General features: G+C 46.6%; 1 protein-coding gene across 4 annotated transcripts in view; it reads left to right on the top strand.

The window, feature by feature from the left end:
- The first annotated feature begins 1,405 nt into the window (after nt 1-1,405).
- The window catches only part of LOC130249861 (immunoglobulin kappa light chain-like), a 41,965-nt gene continuing 21,568 nt past the window's right edge, over nt 1,406-21,802 (top strand). Inside the window, exons 1-2 of one of the 4 annotated variants that reach the window (XM_056485000.1) lie at nt 1,406-1,506; nt 1,618-1,929. In XM_056485000.1, coding sequence (XP_056340975.1) covers nt 1,464-1,506; nt 1,618-1,929 — 355 coding nt within the window. In that variant the 5' untranslated portion in view covers nt 1,406-1,463. Of the gene's footprint in view, nt 1,507-1,617; nt 1,930-11,347; nt 11,391-11,499; nt 11,810-21,260; nt 21,372-21,480; nt 21,791-21,802 lie in introns of those variants that run through there. The other 3 variants (XM_056484998.1, XM_056484999.1, XM_056484997.1) reach the window with 3 other exon arrangements.

Raw genomic sequence — 21,802 nt, 5'->3', positions numbered from 1 at the left:
ACAGCCAGTATCAGCAGACCTGTTAATTCACTTTGCCAATAGAAATGGCATTTTTGGGGTCAAGATGGATTGCCACTGAGTGAGTTTATAAGATGACAAGTTTGGCTAAAAACCCACTACCCTTTCAGCTACATCTTTGGAATAAAACCCCAGTTCTGTAATTTTTGTGGCACAATAGAAGATTATAAGGGAAAATAAACTTGAAGCACCAGTCAAGACTGCAGATGCAATATACCCATTTTATACTTATCTGTCCCTTGAGAATCTGGTTTTATTTCCTCTTTGTTTTCTGCCTGGAGTTGAACAAATTTTCATTTAGGTTAAAACACAAGTCTCCTAATTGACTTCAGTGGGGCTTCTCATCCAGCATAGCAAGGCTGCAGCTATAGAACAGGTGTTTTTATTTTTGCAGACAGAAAGATATTCCTTTGAGTTATTTCAGCTCTTTCTCTTTATGGACAAATGACATACAGATAAAGTCACAGGACCATTGTGTTCCCATCCCAAAGGACCCAGTATTCACAGTCTCCAATATGGGCTCTCCAGAGCACACTGAGCACTGAGACAGTAGTTGCATTTCACAGGAGATTGAAAGATCAGATTCTTGGCACAACTGTAGGACAGCAGTTGCTGGATCTGTGTGAAAATTCTTGGGGAAAAAAAAAGCTGGCTAACATAAGTAAAATAACATGACAACAGGGAAACTGGAATTAGTTTAGTTTTCTTTTCAAGGGAACAAGGAGTGACCTTGCATCTGAAAAATTACACAAAATAATGTCTATATTTTGCTTGACCTAATTGTCTTTATTTTAAACTAGGCCTACAGGGGTTACAAAGCATTTGTGTTTCTTTACTTTCAATACTTTCCAGCATTTGGAGAAGCCACTTTGAGGTGTAGCTCAGAGTATCTCACCATACCTGTGACAAGAAACAGTCACAAACACAATAATCCTGATTTTGAGATCTCAAATGTCTGCTGTGTATTTTCCTGGTCTTCAGTATTCAATCTGTGTCACGAGCCGTAATTTCACACCCCTCCAATTCATTTAGCTCCATAATTTGAGTTTTATTTTTTTATGTTTTACTGGCAGCTAACCTGAGGAAATGTCTGAAAGACCAAGGAAAAATCCAGGTGTTGTTTAGAAGCTTTCAACTAGTCTAAAAGAAGCAGTAAAAATTGCTTCAGACTACAAAATTACTTTGTAGATGAGTTCAGGTAATTGGAGGGGGAAGAAGGGAGGGAGGGAGGGAGGGAGGGAGGGAGATGTTTGTGCCAATTCTGTATAGCTAAAATCTGACTGTTAACTTAGCAGGGTTCAATCAGTTTATCTCAAAAAACACCTGCCAGCACAGCCTCTCCAAAAGCCCAAGTGAGTCACTTCCTTTCCTCAGCTGCTGTGTTCTGCCCCTGCTGAGAGTGCTGCTGACTTCCCCTGAGGGCAGACACAAGCAAGAGCCCCAGGATGCTGCTGCTTCCTCTCCTGGCCCTGGCTGCAGCCTGGTCTCGTGTGTTCCCTTTGTCACTGTGACACAAGTGGAGGGAAGCACCCCGTGTTTATGTGTGTGAATGGACAGCAAGCTAAGAGAATTTGCTCTGTTTTCTCTCTTTCTTCCTAGATGGACAAGCACAGGTGCTTCTGAAGCAGAGAAAAGTGTCCATTACCAGAGGGCACAAGACAAGTGCATCCATGGACTGTATGGCTGAGGGCATTCCTGACTTCCAGTATGCAGAGATCCATTGGTACCGGCAGGTGCCCACCAAAGCCCCAGAACGGATTCTGTATCTCGGAGCCCGTGCAGTTTTTTACGATCACCATTCCTACAGCACCAAGTACTCCTCTTCAAAGAAAGGCACAAATGTCTGCACCCTGACAATCAATGACATCAACTCCAATGATGAAGGCACCTACTACTGTGCCTACTGGCATTTCCACAGAACTAGCAGGAGACAGGCTGCCTGCACAGAAAGCTGCCTCTGCCCAGAGGGGCAGGCTTTCTCTCAAACACACAGAATCATAATTGCACTTTCCTGCCTCTAAACACCCCGACATGTTTATGCTGAGTCTGTTTACATAAATATCAGACAAGGAGAAAAGATGTGCTACAGCTTAGGTAGTATAATGCTGTGTGCTGGGGAAAATGAGCAGTCCTGTGGGTGATGGCATTACAGAGTAACACAGATCATCTCTGAAAAATACAGATACTTTCCCAAATACAGTTTGAGAAAGCAAAAATTAAGTAATACTGGGGAGGGAGCATAGGGGAAGGATATTACCACTTAAGATCTAGCCTGGGAGGCTTCAAATACAGGTGATGGTGGAGATACAGGTGATACTCACCAGTAGTAACTCCCATCTTAATGGTTACCATGAAAATTACTTTCTTAGGCAAGGATCTATTACATTGGGCAACACCTGAAAAGACTGTTCCAAGAAAGACCATTTACAAGGAGAAGCTGCAGATTAAACCAAGGAACATATAGAAATGGTGATAGAGCACTGCTCAGCCAGACAGCTGTGAGGAGAGCTGCAGTAAAATGTCATGCGGCAAGGATATTCACAACCCCCTGTCCACAAACTCATGTATTTATCACAATGACAACAGAAGAACATTAACTTTCTGTACTAATTATAACATGAGATTTATTTGTGTACAGTATTATTGACAAGGACCTAAAAAAGATCTGGGGGATTCTCTCTTTTGGGTCAGAAAATGTGAAATTTTTCTCAGGGTGAAGCATGGTGTATGGTTGCTGCCCAAGGGACCATTTGCTATAAAGTCTTTGAGGGGCACATTTACAGCCTTTGAAATAAGGGGAAGTACAAGAAAAAGCAGGAGGAAGCAAATACCTCAGTGGTAGAATGCTTCACTCTGGTTTTGCCACAGCTGCTGAGGCTGTCTTGCAATAGAGCCACCAGCTGTATTTTTCCTATTTGGTGCTACAACCCCATTATCAAGGAAGGCAGTCATTCACACAGAGGTGCAACCACCTGGCTGCTGGCAAGACACTCCTGCCAGAGGAACTCCTTATTTCATGCAACAACCTGAGAGAGTTAAAGGAATGCAAAGATCTTCAGAAGAAATGTGTCATGGCTGGTCAGTGCAATCAAAAGTTTACACAGCATTTTATGTATCTGTAATTCTTGATGCACAGTGAAATTAACAGCTCCCTACTTGTTTTAAAATAGATAAATAGGAAGATAAACATAATTAAGTATTCCTAGGCCTCCTCCTATGCAGTTGGAGGTGCAAAGCTAAGAAAGACTCTTCCCCTCAGAAGAGGAGAGGAGACACAGTCCATCGACCAATTTGAAGCAGGCAAAAATTTTTCTGCACCTCCACCTATTTCTTCCCCAAAATCCTCCTTTTATCCTATAAATTTTTTGCTGTTTCCAATGGGATGGAACATTCATGTCTGTATATGGGTTTTGGTAACTTCAATCATACATGTATTACATGCCTCATGCTCTTCCTCATTTGCATTCCATAGGGCATGAAAGTTAAATATGTCAGTTTGAGTCTCACCTACTTTTGGTCAGAATTTATAGTTAACAAAAGAGGTAGAAGAAACACTTCAGCTCCCCTCCAATGTCTGAGGCAGCCTTTGCTGTCTGATCTTTTCCAGAGACTTTTTGTGTGCCTTTTCTTCTCATCAGACCCAATTGCAAACACAACTGCTCCTCTGTGCTTCGCTGGAACAGCACGGGGCTGTGAGACCTCCACGTCACTCCAGGCAACCTTTGGCTGTGGGGACGGTCCTGGTTTGAAGGACAGGTGTCTGCCAATAAAGGCAGAAGCCCCTCTTTGAAAGAGAGAATTTAATTCTGCTCCCTCCCAAGTGTTATAATTGTTTAAATCAAGGACTCTGAGGCAGAGATAAGGGGTAGGAAAACAGCTCTTTTACTAATATATCTAACCATACAAGCAAAAACAACAGCAGTTCTTAAAATTATCAACAAAACTGAACAGATAACTTGGTCCCAGTCCTTTCTTTAGCTGTGGACAAACTCTCTCTGCCCTCGGTCCCGGTGCTGCAGACGGACAAAGCCCGGCAGCTGCAGAGAGCAGGCGGGAGCAGAGGCGGGAGGGGACGGCCGCGGCCGCGCCGGTCTCGGGTGGGAGCGGCTGGAGCGGGCAGCTCCTCGCTCACCGTTCAGGTTCTGGTGCTCAGCTGTGTCCGCAGAGACTGGAGGCTGTAGCAGGGCAGATGCAGGGCAGGTGATCGCAGAGGGTCTGGCTCTCCTGCGTCCGGCCGCGTGGCTCCAAGACCGAGCGGATCCTCCTCCCAGCTCCCCGGAAACACGAGTCCCCTCCGGAAGCATGAGAGCCCCTCTCCAAGCCGATCCCACCTACCCCTTTTGTCCAGAGCCCGCAAAGATCCGCGGTGTAACCGGCAGCTCCATTGGCATGACAATGGGAAAAATTCTTTAAACTGACACAGTAAGAGAATCAAAACCCAACTCCCAACATTATCCATCCTGAATTTTTTCCATGCCAACAAGCTACATCAAATTAAAACTTTTAAATCATATACATGCATGCAGTTACAGGCACAGTATCATAGATAGTTCACCCTAGAACAAGGTCTCCTTGGGGTATGCATCGGGTCTGTCCATCCTTTTGCATCACCCACCAAGTGCAACCTGGTCCCTGAGCGAAAACCACCCCAGGAACAGGATTGTCTTTGCTGGAGGGAGAGTTCACCCAAACAGGTTTTCCTAACATGCCTCTTAAGAAGGTGTACCACTGGGACCATATGGTGTTCCCAAGGGCTCAGATTGAGCAGGGCCTGCTCAGTTAGTGGAACCTCGGGTATTCACTAACCATGTGGCCTTTGGTAGATTGATCTCCCAGTTTTTGAAAGTCCCCCCACCAAGTGCCTTTAAGGTGGTTTTAAGCAGGCCATTGCACCGTTCGACTTTCCCAGCTGCTGGTGCATGGTAGGGAATATGATACACCCACTCAATGCCATGTTCTCTAGCCCAGGTGCTTATAAGGCTGTTTTTGAAATGAGTCCCGTTGTCTGACTCAATTCTCTCAGGGGTACCATGCCTTCAGGGGTACCATACCTCCAGAGGTACCATGCCTCCAGAGGACTTGTTTTTCCAGGCCCAGGATGGTGTTCCGAGCAGTGGCATGAGGCACAGGGTAGGTCTCCAACCACCCGGTGGTGGCTTCCACCATGGTCAGCACGTAGCGCTTGCCTTGGCGGGTCTGAGGCAGTGTGATATAGTCAATCTGCCAGGCCTCTCCGTACTTGTACTTGGACCAACCCCCATACCAGAGGGGCTTCACCCGCTTGGCTTGCTTGATGGCAGCGCACGTGTCACAGTCATGGATAACCTGGGAGATGCTGTCCATGGTTAGATCCACCCCTCGGTCTCGTGCCCACTTATAGGTGGCGTCTCTGCCCTGATGACCTGAGGCATCATGGGCCCGTCGAGCCAGGAACAACTCTCCTTTGTGTTCCCAATCTAAGTCTATCTTTGACACCTCTGTCTGTGCAGCCTGATCTATCTGCTCGTTATGCCGGTGTTCTTCATTAGCCCGACTCTTGGGAACATGGGCATCCACATGACGGACTTTCACAGACAGCTTCTCTACCCAAGTGGCAATGTCTTTCCACTCATAAGTAGCCCAGATTGGTTTTTCCCAATGCTGCCAGTTAGCCTTTTTCCACCTTTCTAGCCAACCCCACAGAGCATTGGCTACTATCCATGAATCAGTGTAAAGGTAGAGCTTTAGCCACTTCTCTCTTTCAGCAATGTCCAAGGCCAGCTGAACAGCTTTGAGCTCAGCAAGTTGACTTGATCCACCTTCTCCTTCGGTAGCTTGTGCAACCTGTCATGTGGGGCTCCATGTGGCTGCTTTCCAATTCTGGTTCATCCCCACAATGCGACAGGAACTGTCGGTAAAAAGAGTCTAGCGTGTTTCATCTGCTGGCATTTGGTTGTCTGGTGGGGCTTCTTCAGCCCAGGTCACTTGCTTCTGCTCCTCTTCATCAGCGAGACCAAAATCTTCACCTTCTGGCCAGTCTGTAATTATCTCCAAAATCCCAGGGCGATTCGGGTTGCCAATACGGGCGCGCTGCGTGATGAGGGCAATCCACTTGCTCCATGTGGCGTCGGTGGCGTGGTGGGTAGAGGGAACCTTTCCTTTGAACATTCACCCCAGCACTGGCAGTCGGGGTGCCAGGGGAAGCTGTGCTTCCGTGCCAATCACCTCTGAGGCAGCTTGAACTCCTTCATAGGCAGCCAGGATTTCCTTCTCTGTGGGAGTGTAGTTGGCTTCAGATCCTTTGTAACTTCTGCTCCAGAATCCCAGGGGTCGGCCTCAGGTCTCACCAGGCACCTTCTGCCACAGGCTCCAGGACAGACCATGGTTCCTGGCTGCAGAGTAGAGCACATTCTTTACCTCTGGTCCCATCCTGACTGGGCCAAGGGCCACTGCATGAGCGATCTCCTGCTTGATCTGGGCGAAGGCTTGCTGCTGCTCAGGGCCCCAGTGGAAATCGTTCTTCTTGCGGGTGACCAGGTAGAGAGGGCTCACAATCTGGCTGTACTCAGGGATGTGCATTCTCCAAAAGCTTATGGCACCTAGGAGAGCTTGTGTTTCCTTCTTGCTTGTTGGTGGAGACATTGCAGTGATCTTATTGATGCCCTCAGTGGGGATCTGGCGCCGTCCATCTTGCCACTTCACTCCCAGGAACTGGATGTCTCAGGCAGGTCCTTTGACTTTGCTTTTGTTGATGGCGAAGCCAGCTCCCAGCAAAATGTGGATGATCTTCTCTCCCTTCTCAAATACCTCCATTGCTGTGTTCTCCCACACAATGGTGACATCAACGTACCACAAATGTTCTGGAGCATCACCCTTTTCCAGTGCAGCCTGGATCAATCCGTGGCAGATGGTGGGGCTGTGTTTCCACCTCTGGGGCAGTCGGTTCCAGGTGTACTGCACGCCTCTCCAGGTGAAAGCAAACTGAGGCCTGCACTCTGCTGCCAAAGGAATGGAGAAAAACGCATTGGCAATGTCAATGGTAGCAAACCACCTTGCTGCCTTGGACTCCAGCTCGTACTGGAGTTCCAGCATGTCCGGCACGGCAGAGCTCAGTGGTGGAATCACTTCATTCAAGGCACGATAGTCCACAGTCAATCTCCATTCTCCATTAGATTTTCGCACAGGCCAGATGGGGCTGTTGAAGGGTGAGTGGGTTTTGCTGACCACCCCTTGGCTCTCCAGCTCACGGATCATCTTGTGGATGGGGATCACAGCATCTCGATTTGTCCGGTACGGCCGGCGGTGCACTGTCATGGTGGCAATTGGTACCTGCTGCTCTGTCACTTTCAGGAGCCCCACTGCAGATGTGTTTTCTGATAGTCCAGGCAAAGTGTTCAACTGCTTAATGCTCTCTGTTGCTACAGCAGCTATTCCAAAAGCAACCTGAATCCCTTTGGGTCTTTGTAGTAGCCATTCCTGAGAAAGTCTATGCCTAGAATACGTGGAGCCCCTGGGCCAGTTACAATAGGATGTTTCTGCCATCCCTTCCCTGTCAGGCTAATCTCAGCTTCCAGCAAAGTGTATTCCTGTGATCCCCCTGTCACCCCAACAATAGAAACAGGTACCTTCCCCACGTGTTCTGATGGTATCAGGGTGCATTGTGAACCAGTATCAACTAGTACTCTATGTTCCTGTGGCTTTGATGTGCCAGGCCATCGCACCCACACTGTCCAATACTCTCTGTCATCCCATGCCTCTCCCTGGCTAGAGGCAGGGCCCCTCTAGCCCTGGTTGTTATTTCTTTCCTGGCATACATAGTGGAGGTTCCTTCCAGGGGATCTGACAGATCATCCTCCCTTCTGTAATACCCTGCACCTTTACCATGGGAGGTTGAGGCTACCTTCATTTTAGCTCCTTTCCCTCGGTTAGCATTTCCCTCCCTGAGCGGATGCACCCGTGCTGCCAGGACAGAAGTGGGCTTCCTATCCCATTTTTCCATGTCTTCCCCATGGTCTTGCAGGAAGAACCACAGGTCAGCCTGTGCAGTGTACCCTCTCTTTCTAGTTGGGGGATGTTGGGTTCTAAATTTGGGGCCTGGGACACACACTGGTGCTGCACTGATCTTTCTTATCTCCTCCCTCATCTCCTCCCTCATCTCCTCCCTCATCTCCTCCATCCTGTCTTGGACCTCTTGGAGGTCCCTGGCCACGGCAGAGACATTGGCCTGCATTGGGCCATTCATCATGCTCTCAAAATTTCTGAGTCTGTTGGCAACAGAACCCACTGTCTCTTGGTGGTCATCAGAATTGATCATTGCAATGAAGGTGGTATACTGAGATGGCCCCAGGGTTGCCAGATTCCACAGCATCTGCCCTGTGCACCTGACCTTGTCAGGGTCATTGTCATGCTGTCCATCCCTCCCAAAGAGTACCTCTAATACTGCCGCTTCTCTCAGCTGCTGGATCCCTTCCTCAAGAGTTTTCCAGCGCATTCTACGTTGGTGCTCCTGCATTCTCTCTTTGTGGACAAACCTCTCTCTCACATTCATTAAAAGCCGGTCCCAGAGGGAAACGAGACCTTGCTCCCTTACAAATATCTGGTCCACACCTGAATCCTGGGCCAGGGATCCCAAATTCCTGGCCTCAGTTCCATCCAGTTGCACACCTGTTCCCGTAAGGTCCCAGACCCAGAGTAACCAAGTTGTAAAAGGCTCACGGCCTCGCCGTGCAATGTCTTTGCGCAGGTTACGGAGACTGTCGTATGAGAGGGACTCTGTGACAATCTCAATCTCTGGCTCCCTTGCTGGTTGTGAGGACCCTCCTGGCTGATCCCCATTATCTAGATGCCTCGTTTTAATCTTAGATTTTCTAGTTTCCACAGGGGCAACTGCCGCTGGCTGTGGCTGCCCCTGTGATCCAGCTGGAACCTGGACAGATACAACATCTATGGGTTCTACTGCAGCACCATCTGACTCTCCCTCTTCAGGGCAGGGGGAGGGTTTCTCACCAGCTGAAGAAAAGTGCTCCTTCAACATCTGGCCCATGTCCAGCATCTCCCTCAGCAGAACCCCCACCCACACTGGGTGGTTCATTTCTGCAGTGGGCTGTGGGGCAGCATCAGGCTCTGGGGCAGCATTTTTCCTGGCGTAGGTATCAGGGTTGTTATCCAAGCCAATATTCCTTTGTTTCTGAATGCTAAGTAGAGCAGGCCTATCAGCAATGCCAGCCACTGTATAATAACACTAGCAATTAAAACAGATCTGAAATCCTTGAAAACTGGTGGAGTAGCCTCAAAAAATTGGGTGATGGGTTGGGAGAAAATTTCCCTTGCATTCATTACTTCACAGTAAGTACCATTATTGAAATAACCCCAGAAACATGTAGTTAGAGTACAATAGATCTGGATCCATGTGGCCACTTCCCAGAGAAAATTAAAAAACCATGAATTCCTGACATAATCAACCCACCAAATGAAACAGATAATAGATACAGTAACTTTGGAGAGGGGACCCATATTCAAAAAAGGGCTTACAAATGGGAGAGAGATAACTGTGGCCACATGGAGCCCAAACCAGATTAAACAGGACAACATGTTGCCACTTAAGAGAGCTGTTACTCCTGTCTTAACTCTCCTCTTAATGCCCTTGGGCCCCACGTTGGGCGCCAAAATCTGTCCTGGTTTGAAGGACAGGGGTCTGCCAAGAAAGGCAGAAGCTCCTCTTTGAAATAGAGAATTTAATTCTGCTCCCCCCCAAATATTATAAATGTTTGAATCAAGGACTCTGAGGCAGAGATAAGGGGTAGGAATAACAGCTCTTTTACTAATATATCCAACCGTACCAGCAGAAACAACAGCAGTTGTTAAAATTACTAACAAAACAGAACAGATTACTCGGTTCCAGTCCTTTCTTTAGCTGTGAGCACGCTCTCTCTTGGCGGGAGCGGAGGCGGGAAGGGGCGGCTGCGGCCGCGCCGGTCTCAGGGGGGAGCGGCTGGAGCGGGCAGCTCCTCGCTCACCGTTTGGGTTCTGGTGCTCAGCTGTGTCCACAGAGACTGGAGGCTGCAGGGGGGCAGATGCAGGGCAGGTGATGGCAGAGGGTCTGGCTCTCCTGCATTTGGCCGCGTGGCTCCAAGACTGGGGGGTCCTCCTCCCAGCTCGCCGGAAACACGAGTCCCCTCCGGAAGCATGAGAGCCCCTCTCCAAGCCGATCCCACCTACCCCTTTTGTCCAGAGTCGTCAAACATCCAGGGTGTAACTGGCCAGCTCCATTGGCATGATAATGGGAAAAATTCTTCAAACTGACCCAATGAGAGAAAAAAAACCCAACCCCCAACAGAGACCTTGCTTGAGCCAGGCCTAAGAGCCTATCTCATGTTATCCTCAATCAGCCTTGTAAATTCACACCAACTTAGAGCAGCACTGCAAAGCTCTGACCATTTGCCACACTGTTGCAGTCAGATGTCATCAGATGGGAAGTAGCCTGACCATGCCTCCATCCTGTAAAGGTCCCTCTGAAGAGCTGCACAGCCCTCTGGGCACTCAGCCACTCCTCCCAGCCTTGTGCTGCCAGTGAACTGAGGAGTCATCTGCCCCTTCCCACATCACTCACGAACAAGAAAAACAATGATGGGCTCAGTATTGACCCTTGTGAATATAAAAAGCACTTATGAAAAACAAATCTTTACATGGGTAGATGGTGATAGAAGAAGGGGGAGGAGCTTTAAATTGTGAAAGAGCTTTCAACCAGATCTTAGAAAGAAATTATCTACTCTGAGAGTCATGAGGCACTGGAACATACAACCCAGAGAAGATCTAGGTGCTCCATCCCTTGATGTGTTCAGGGCCAGGTTGGATGGAGCCTGACCTAGAGGGTGACATCCCTGCCCATGGGGTGGAGGTGAGAGCTAGAAGATATTTAAGGTCCCTCCCAACCCAAAGCATGCTATTGGTCCATGATTCTCTGAAGTTCTAAGGAAAGGCTGATGGAATATCCATCTGGGACAACTTTGAGGTGTCTGAGAAGAGGACAACATCCTTGGGAATGTCAAGGCAGAGCAACATGAATTATTATGTGTGTTCTCAGTAGGCAAGTCTGATAAAAGTGTTGTAGGTAGATGAAGAAGTTTTTTTCAGACTGAGTGGTTTTTGTCCTTTCTTTGCTATCCCTGACATGGTTCAGCTTGTCAGCAAATTTAACACCCTCTGTGGTAACGTGTTGAACACAAGAACAACCATTGGTTGTGCTGGATGAGTAATTTCCTCCTCCCAGTCATCTTGATGAAGTCCACCTGAAGAGCTTTGTAACTTCTCTGCCTCTATTTCATTTTCAGGTCTAATCTGCATGGATAGCATGTTGCTGCTTCCAGTCCTTCTTGCAACTTCATTTTGGTCCTGTAAGACCCTTTTGCTCTCCTTTCTCCTTCCTGTCTGCAGTGAACACAAGCCAGTTTCCAAACTCCAGGAGTTGCTGCGCTCACGCCATTTCTCTGCTCTCCCTCCCAGGTGTGGACATGCAGGCAGTGCCAGGGCAAAGCCCAGGGCAGCAGACACAGCTGAGGGGCACATCTGCCAGCATGTCCTGTAAGCTGCAGAGGAGAGAAACAGTGCACTGGTACAAGCAGCTCCCTGGAGAGCAGCCAAAGAGGATCCTGTACGATTCCGAAGGGACGCCCGTGTTCGACAGCACCAGTGACAGAAACAGAATGCAAGTTTGGAGTGATCCTGCTCAGCCCACTTATCATCTCACCATAAATTCCTTAACCCCCAGGGATTCTGGCATCTATTTCTGTGCCTACTGGTATGTCACCACAGTGTTAGCTGGGCAAAGATAAGCCTTACAAAAACACTCTTTGTGCTCTGAATCGCAACCTGTGAACTCTGCTAAAAATTCAAACACTTCCTTATTCTACCACATTCAGGCTTTTCTGCAGCAGGAGAAGAAAAACAATGTCTTATGACAAGTGTTAAATATCTAATGTTGACAATCAGCATATTCTTTCAATATTCAGAAATGTTTAACATCAATATCCAGAAAGTGAACCCCTCCTGTCCTTTTAAGATAAGGATATGAAACATTGCTCTTAACATGAAGGCTACATTTTATTGCAAGCACTCACCTGACAGTGAACACAATCTGTCTCTGCGTGTGATTACAGATTTCTCTTCTCTGATAGAATTCCAGTGAGGAGAGCAACAATTCTTCATCCCTCACTATTTCCACTTGTAAAAATGACAGGAATAGGAAAGAAGGGGGGAAGACCAGCTGATCTTGCACATCCTACTTCGTATTTTACTTTTGCTTTCCTTTGCACTTTTAGTCAGTAAAAAGTCCTACAACAGCCCAGAGAACCTAATTTTATTGTCACAATTCTTCAGTTGATATGTCCAAGACAAAACTTGAAATCCTCAGCCATGATCTATGCCACAAACAAGCAGAAACTCTCAGAGCCATTCGGTTCAGTGCACTGAATACAGTACTGATATCAGATTCTACAATCAAAGACAGGTTCCAGGAAAGATGGAACTAGCTCTGAAAGCTAGGTCAAAACACTGAGATACTTTTATGTCTCACATTTTCTGAATTGGAGTGTGCCCATTCAGTAACCTTTAAAAAGTGAGTACATATACCTCCACAGTGATGAAGGCTTTATAGATCTAAAGGCTCTGAATGGGCTTTTTATTCTAAAATTTTATGTGATTTGAGTATATATCATCATGCAATGGATGTTTCTGTCCTCCTCAGCTATTTGAAAAATGGTTAACTTCAGTCAGCCAGCTTTTTATCATTGTATTGTGGGATCTGAGAATTTCTCACAACCAGCCTAGGAGGTTTCAGGAGTGAGTTGGCAGCACCCTCCTGACATGGGTGATTGGGCAGACAACAAGGACCCCTTTGTGGATGGAAAGGTCAGGGCAGCCTTGACTATGAGCCAGTGGCATTCAGACTGCTGAGAGAAGGCAGCAGGGCAAGAGGCAGGACCTCATCCCAGGACTTCAGGAGAGCAGACTTTAAGGTTCTTCAGAGATCTGCTTGGAAGCATCACGTTGGATACAACCCTAGTGAGATGTGTCCAGGAATGCTAGCTGATATCCAAGAATCTTCTCCAGGTTCGAGAAAGGTCCAGTCTGACACCTGGAATACCAAGTAGAGGCAACAGGAGTACCTCGAGAATGGGGAGGAGCTTTAAGCTGTGGAAGAGCTTTCAAGCAGATATTGGACAGAAATTCTTTACTCTGAGAGTCATGAGGCACTGGAACAGACAATCCAGAGAAGATCTAGGTGCTCCATCCCTTGATGTGTTCAGGGCCAGGTTGGATGGGGCCCTGAGCAGCCTGACCTAGAGGGTGTCATCCCTGCCCATGGGGTGGAGGTGAGAGCTGGATGATCTTTAAGGTCCCTCCCAACCCAAAGCATGCTATTGTTCTATGATTCTCTGAAGTTCTAAGGAAAGGCTGATGGAACATCCATCTGGGACAACTTTGAGGTCTCTGAGAAGAGGACAACATCCTTGGGAAGGATCCAGGCTGAGCAACTTGAGCTTTTATGTATGTTCCCAGTAGGCAAGTCTGATATAAGTGTGGTAGGTACACAGATGAAGCTGTTTTTTTCAGACTGAGTGGTTCTTGTCCTTTTTATGCTATCCCTGAAATGGTTTAACTTGTCATCAAATTTAACACCCTCTGTGGTAACGTGTTGAACACAAGAACAACCATTGGATGTGCTGGATGAGTAACTTCCTCCTCCCAGTCACTTGATGAAATCCACCTAAAGAGCTTTGTAACTTCTCTGCCTCTATTTCATTTTCAAGTCTAATCTGCATGGGCAGCATGTTGCTGTTTGCAGTCCTTCTTGCAACTTCATTTTGGTCCTGTAAGACCCTTTTGCTCTCCTTTCTCCTTCCTGTCTGCAGTGAACACAAGCCAGTTTCCAAACTCCAGGAGTTGCTGCGCTCACGCCATTTCTCTGCTCTCCCTCCCAGGTGTGGACATGCAGGCAGTGCCAGGGCAAAGCCCAGGGCAGCAGACACAGCTGAGGGGCACATCTGCCAGCATGTCCTGTAAGCTGCAGAGCAGAATCACAGTGCACTGGTACAAGCAGCTCCCTGGAGAGCAGCCAAAGAGGATCCTGTACGATTACGGAGGGACGCCCGTGTTCGACAGCACCAGCGACAGAAACAGAATGCAAGTTTGGAGTGATCCTGCTCAGCCCATTTATCATCTCACCATAAATTCCTTAACCCCCAGGGATTCTGGCATCTATTTCTGTGCCTACTGGTATTATGAAGGAGCACGACCTTACCTGGGCAAAGATAAGCCTTACAAAAACACTCTTTGTGCTCGGAACCGCAACCTGTGAACTCTGCTAAAAATTCAAACACTTCCTTATTCTACCACATTCAGGCTTTTCTGCAGCAGGAGAAGAAAAACAATGTCTTATGAAAAGTGTTAAATATCTAATGTTGACAATCAGCATATTCTTTCAATATTCAGAAATGTTTAACATCAATATCCAGAAAGTGAACCCCTCCTGTCCTTTTAAGATAAGGATATGAAACATTGCTCTTAACATGAAGGCTACATTTTATTGCAAGCACTCACCTGACAGTGAACACAATCTGTCTCTGCGTGTGAGTTACAGATTTCTCTCTCTGATAGAATTCTAGTGAGGAGAGCAACAATTCTTCATCCCTCACTATTTCCCTTGTAAAAATGACAGGAATAGGAAAGAAGGGGGAAAGGCCAGCTGATCTTGCACATCCTACTTCATATTTTACTTTTGCTTTCCTTTGCACTTTTAGTCAGTAAAAAGTCCTACAACAGCCCAGAGAACCTAATTTTATTGTCACAATTCTTCAGTTGATATGTCCAAGACAAAACTTGAAATCCTCAGCCATGATCTATGCCACAAACAAGCAGAAACTCTCAGAGCCATTCGGTTCAGTGCACTGAATACAGTACTGATATCAGATTCTACAATCAAAGACAGGTTCCAGGAAAGATGGAACTAGCTCTGAAAGCTAGGTCAAAACACTGAGATACTTTTATGTCTCACATTTTCTGAATTGGAGTGTGCCCATTCAGTATCCTTTAAAAAGTGAGAACATATACCTCCACAGTGATGATGGCTTTATAGATCTAAAGGCTCTGAATGAGCTTTTTATTCTAAAATTTTATGAGATTTGAGTATATAACATCTTGCAATGGATGTTTCTGTCCTCCTCAACTATTTGAAAAACAGTTAACATCACTCAGCCAGCCTTTTATCATTGTATTGTGGGATCTGAGAATTTCTCACAACCAGCCTAGGAGGTTTCAGGAGTGAGTTGGCAGCACCCTCCTGACATGGGTGATTGGGCAGACAACAAGGACCCCTTTGTGGATGGAAAGGTCAGAGCAGCCTTGACTATGAGCCAGTGGCATTCAGACACCTGAGAGAAGGCAGCAGGGCAAGAGGCAGGACCTCAGCTCAGGACTTCAGGAGAGCAGACTTTAAAGTTCTTCAGAGATCTGCTTGGAAGCATCACATTGGATACAACCCTAGAGAGCAGTGTCCAGGAATGCTAGCTGATATCCAAGAATCTTCTCCAGGTTCGAGAAAGGTCCAGTCTGACACCTGGAATACCAAGTAGAGGCAGCAGGAGTACCTCAAGAATAGGGAGGAGATTTAAGCTGTGGAAGAGCTTTCAAGCAGATCTTAGAAAGGAATTCTCTACTCTGAGAGTCATGAGGCACGGGAACAGACAACCCAGAGAAGATCTAGAAGCTCCATCCCTTGATGTGTCTAGGGCCAGGTTGGATGGGGCCCTGAGCAGCCTGACCTAGAGGGTGTCATCCCTGCCCATGGGGTGGAGGTGAGAGCTAGGTGATCTTTAAGGTCCCTCCCAACCCAAAGCATGCTATTGTTCTATGATTCTCTGCATTTCTAAGGAAAGGCTGATGGAATATCCATCTGGGACAACTTTGAGGTGTCTGAGAAGAGGACAACATCCTTGGGACAGTCCAGGCTGAGCAACTTGAGCTTTTATGTATGTTCTCAGTAGGCAAGTCTGATATAAGTGTGGTAGGCAGAGAGATGAAGTGTTTTTTTTCAGACTGAGTGGTTTTTGTCCTTTTTATGCTGTTCCTGACATGGTTTAACTTGTCAGCAAATTTAACACCCTCTGTGGTTGCGCTCTGAACACAAGAACAACCATTGGATGTGCTGGATGAGTAATTTCCTCCTCCCAGTCACTTGATGAAATCCACCTGAAGGGCTTTGTAACTTCTCTGCCTCTATTTCATTTTCAAGTCTAATCTGCACGGGCAGCATGTTGCTGTTTGCAGTCCTTCTTGCAACTTCATTTTGGTCCTGTAAGACCCTTTTGCTCTCCTTTCTCCTTCCTGTCTGCAGTGAACACAAGCCAGTTTCCAAACTCCAGGAGTTGCTGCGCTCACGCCATTTCTCTGCTCTCCCTCCCAGGTGTGGACATGCAGGCAGTGCCAGGGCAAAGCCCAGGGCAGCAGACACAGCTGAGGGGCACATCTGTCAGCATGTCCTGTAAGCTGCAGAGGAGAGAAACAGTGCACTGGTACAAGCAGCTCCCTGGAGAGCAGCCAAAGAGGATCCTGTACGATTCCGGAGGGACGCCCGTGTTCGACAGCACCAGCGACAGAAACAGAATGCAAGTTTGGAGTGATCCTGCTCAGCCCACTTATCATCTCACCATAAATTCCTTAACCCCCAGGGATTCTGGCATCTATTTCTGTGCCTACTGGTATTATGAAGGAGCACGACCTTACCTGGGCAAAGATAAGCCTTACAAAAATACTCTTTGTGCTCGGAACCGCAACCTGTGAACTCTGCTAAAAATTCAAACACTTCCTTATTCTACCACATTCAGGATTTTCTGCAGCAGGAGAAGAAGAAAAACAATGTCTTATGAAAAGTGTTAAATATCTAATGTTGACAATCAGCATATTCTTTCAATATTCAGATCTGTTTTATCTGCAACATCCAGAAAGTGAAATCCTCCTGTCACTTTAAGATAAGTATATGAACCATTGCTCTTATAATGAAGGCTAGATGTTCCTGAAAGCACTCACCTGACAGTGAACACAGTCTGTCTCTGTGTGTGATTACAGATTTCTCTTCTCTGATATAATTCCAGTGAGCAGAGCAACTTTTCTTTATCCCTCACTATTTTCTCTTGATTAAAAGACAGTAACAGGAAAGAAGGGAGGAAAGACCAGATGACCTTGCACATCCTTCTTCTTATGTTTCTTCTGATTTCCTTTGCATTTTAGTCACTAAAAAGTCCTACAACAGCCCAGAAAAATTAATTTTATTGTTGCAATTCCTCATTTGATATCTCCAAGACATAAATTGAAATGCTCAGCCATAGGGTATGCCACAGACAAGCAGAAATTCTCAGAGCTATGGGATTCAATGTACTGGGTACAGTAGAGAAATCAGATTCTGCAGTCAAAGACATGTTCCAGGAAAGCTGGCATTTCCCTGAAAGCAAGGTCAAAACACTGAGATACTTTTATGCCTCACATTTTCTGAATTGGAGTGTGCATGTTCCATATCCTTTAAAAAGTGAGCACCAATACCTCCACAGTGATGACTTTATAGATCTACAGGCTCTGAAAGTTTTCAGGTTTTTTTGCTAAAGTTTCTATGTCATCTGAGCATAGAACATCATGCAATGAATATTTCTGCCCTCCTGAATTATTTGAACAATATGCTACAGTATATGTGACCTCAGATGTTAATATCAGTCAGCCTGCCTTTTCTCATTGTATTGTGGGATCTGAGAATTTCTCACAACCAGCCTAGGAGGTTTCAGGAGTGAGTTGGCAGCACCCTCCTGACATGGGTGATTGGGCAGACAACAAGGACCCCTTTGTGGATGGAAAGGTCAGGGCAGCCTTGACTATGAGCCAGTGGCATTCAGACACCTGAGAGAAGGCAGCAGGGCAAGAGGCAGGACCTCATCCCAGGACTTCAGGAGAGCAGACTTTAAGGTTCTTCAGAGATCTGCTTGGAAGCATCACAATGGATACAACCCTAGAGAGCAGTGTCCAGGAATGCTAGCTGATATCCAAGAATCTTCTCCAGGTTCGAGAAAGGTCCAGTCTGACACCTGGAATACCAAGTAGAGGCAGCAGGAGTACCTCAAGAATGGGGAGGAGCTTTAAGCTGTGGAAGAGCTTTCAAGCAGATCTTAGAAAGGAATTCTCTACTCTGAGAGTCATGAGGCACTGGAACAGACAACCCAGAGAAGATCTAGGTGCTCCATCCCTTGATGTTTCCAGGGCCAGGTTGGATGGGGCCCTGAGAAGCCTGACCTAGAGGGTGAAATCCCTGCCCATGGGGTGGAGGTGAGAGCTAGAAGATATTTAAGGTCCCTCCCAACCCAAAGCATGCTATTGGTCCATGATTCTCTGAAGTTCTAAGGAAAGGCTGATGGAACATCCATCTGGGACAACTTTGAGGTGTCTGAGAAGAGGACAACATCCTTGGGAAGGTCCAGGCTGAGCAACTTGAGATATTTATGTGTGTTCTCCGTAGGCAAGTATGATATAAGTGTGGTAGGTAGAAAGATGAAGTGGTTTTTTCAGACTGAGTGGTTCTTGTCCTTTTTATGCTGTTCCTGACATGGTTTAACTTGTCACTAATTCTAACACCCTCTGTGGTTGCGCTCTGAACACAAGAACAACCATTGGTTGTGCTGGATGAGTAATTTCCTCCTCCCAGTCACTTGATGAAATCCACCTGAAGAGCTTTGTAACTTCTCTGCCTCTATTTCATTTTCAGGTCTAATCTGCATGGGCAGTATGTTGCTGTTTGCAGTCCTTCTTGCAACTTCATTTTGGTCCTGTAAGACCCTTTTGCTCTCCTTTCTCCTTCCTGTCTGCAGTGAACACAAGCCAGTTTCCAAACTCCAGGAGTTGCTGCGCTCACGCCATTTCTCTGCTCTCCCTCCCAGGTGTGGACATGCAGGCAGTGCCAGGGCAAAGCCCAGGGCAGCAGACACAGCTGAGGGGCACATCTGCCAGCATGTCCTGTAAGCTGCAGAGGAGAGAAACAGTGCACTGGTACAAGCAGCTCCCTGGAGAGCAGCCAAAGAGGATCCTGTACGATTCCGAAGGGACGCTCGTGTTCGACGGCACCAGCGACAGAAACAGAATGCAAGTTTGGAGTGATCCTGCTCAGCCCACTTATCATCTCACCATAAATTCCTTAACCCCCAGGGATTCTGGCATCTATTTCTGTGCCTACTGGTATTATGAAGGAGCACGACCTTACCTGGGCAAAGATAAGCCTTACAAAAATACTCTTTGTGCTCGGAACCGCAACCTGTGAACTCTGCTAAAAATTCAAACACTTCCTTATTCTACCACATTCAGGATTTTCTGCAGCAGGAGAAGAAGAAAAACAATGTCTTATGAAAAGTGTTAAATATCTAATGTTGACAATCAGCATATTCTTTCAATATTCAGATCTGTTTTATCTGCAACATCCAGAAAGTGAAATCCTCCTGTCACTTTAAGATAAGTATATGAACCATTGCTCTTATAATGAAGGCTAGATGTTCCTGAAAGCACTCACCTGACAGTGAACACAGTCTGTCTCTGTGTGTGATTACATATTTCTCTTCTCTGATATAATTCCAGTGAGCAGAGCAACTTTTCTTTATCCCTCACTATTTTCTCTTGATTAAAAGACAGTAACAGGAAAGAAGGGAGGAAAGACCAGATGACCTTGCACATCCTTCTTCTTATGTTTCTTCTGATTTCCTTTGCATTTTAGTCACTAAAAAGTCCTACAACAGCCCAGAAAAATTAATTTTATTGTTGCAATTCCTCATTTGATATCTCCAAGACATAAATTGAAATGCTCAGCCATAGGGTATGCCACAGACAAGCAGAAATTCTCAGAGCTATGGGATTCAATGTACTGGGTACAGTAGAGAAATCAGATTCTGCAATCAAAGACATGTTCCAGGAAAGCTGGCATTTCCCTGAAAGCAAGGTCAAAACACTGAGATACTTTTATGCCTCACATTTTCTGAATTGGAGTGTGCATGTTCCATATCCTTTAAAAAGTGAGCACCAATACCTCCACAGTGATGACTTTATAGATCTACAGGCTCTGAAAGTTTTCAGGTTTTTTTGCTAAAGTTTCTATGTCATCTGAGCATAGAACATCATGCAATGAATATTTCTGTCCTCCTGAATTATTTGAACAATATGCTACAGTATATGTGACCTCAGATGTTAATATCAGTCAGCCTGCCTTTTCTCATTGTATTGTGGGATCTGAGAATTTCTCACAACCAGCCTAGGAGGTTTCAGGAGTGAGTTGGCAGCACCCTCCTGACATGGGTGATTGGGCAGACAACAAGGACCCCTTTGTGGATGGAAAGGTCAGGGCAGCCTTGACTATGAGCCAGTGGCATTCAGACTGCTGAGAGAAGGCAGCAGGGCAAGAGGCAGGACCTCAGCTCAGGACTTCAGGAAAGCAGACTTTAAAGTTCTTCAGAGATCTGCTTGGAAGCATCACAATGGATACAACCCTAGAGAGCAGTGTCCAGGAATGCTAGCTGATATCCAAGAATCTTCTCCAGGTTCGAGAAAGGTCCAGTCTGACACCTGGAATACCAAGTAGAGGCAGCAGGAGTACCTCAAGAATGGGGAGGAGCTTTAAGCTGTGGAAGAGCTTTCAAGCAGATCTTAGAAAGGAATTCTCTACTCTGAGAGTCATGAGGCACTGGAACAGACAACCCAGAGAAGATCTAGGTGCTCCATCTCTTGATGTGTCCAGGGCCAGGTTGGATGGGGCCCTGAGAAGCCTGACCTAGAGGGTGAAATCCCTGCCCATGGGGTGGAGGTGAGAGCTAGGTGATCTTTAAGGTCCCTCCCAACCCAAAGCATGCTATTGTTCTATGATTCTCTGAAGTTCTAAGGAAAGGCTGATGGAACATCCATCTGGGACAACTTTGAGGTGTCTGAGAAGAGGACAACATCCTTGGGAAGGTCCAGGCTGAGCAACTTGAGATATTTATGTGTGTTCTCCGTAGGCAAGTATGATATAAGTGTGGTAGGTAGAAAGATGAAGTGGTTTTTTCAGACTGAGTGGTTCTTGTCCTTTTTATGCTGTTCCTGACATGGTTTAACTTGTCACTAATTCTAACACCCTCTGTGGTTGCGCTCTGAACACAAGAACAACCATTGGTTGTGCTGGATGAGTAATTTCCTCCTCCCAGTCACTTGATGAAATCCACCTGAAGAGCTTTGTAACTTCTCTGCCTCTATTTCATTTTCAGGTCTAATCTGCATGGGCAGTATGTTGCTGTTTGCAGTCCTTCTTGCAACTTCATTTTGGTCCTGTAAGACCCTTTTGCTCTCCTTTCTCCTTCCTGTCTGCAGTGAACACAAGCCAGTTTCCAAACTCCAGGAGTTGCTGCGCTCACGCCATTTCTCTGCTCTCCCTCCCAGGTGTGGACATGCAGGCAGTGCCAGGGCAAAGCCCAGGGCAGCAGACACAGCTGAGGGGCACATCTGCCAGCATGTCCTGTAAGCTGCAGAGGAGAGAAACAGTGCACTGGTACAAGCAGCTCCCTGGAGAGCAGCCAAAGAGGATCCTGTACGATTCCGAAGGGACGCCCGTGTTCGACAGCACCAGTGACAGAAACAGAATGCAAGTTTGGAGTGATCCTGCTCAGCCCATTTATCATCTCACCATAAATTCCTTAACCCCCAGGGATTCTGGCATCTATTTCTGTGCCTACTGGTATTTCACCACAGTGTTAGCTGGACA

This window comes from Oenanthe melanoleuca, chromosome 2, assembly GCF_029582105.1.
Source record: "Oenanthe melanoleuca isolate GR-GAL-2019-014 chromosome 2, OMel1.0, whole genome shotgun sequence".
In the NCBI taxonomy this organism is placed as follows: domain Eukaryota; kingdom Metazoa; phylum Chordata; class Aves; order Passeriformes; family Muscicapidae; genus Oenanthe; species Oenanthe melanoleuca.
The sequence above is the reverse complement of the archived record's forward strand: the minus strand, read 5'-3'. Positions and strand labels throughout refer to the sequence as shown.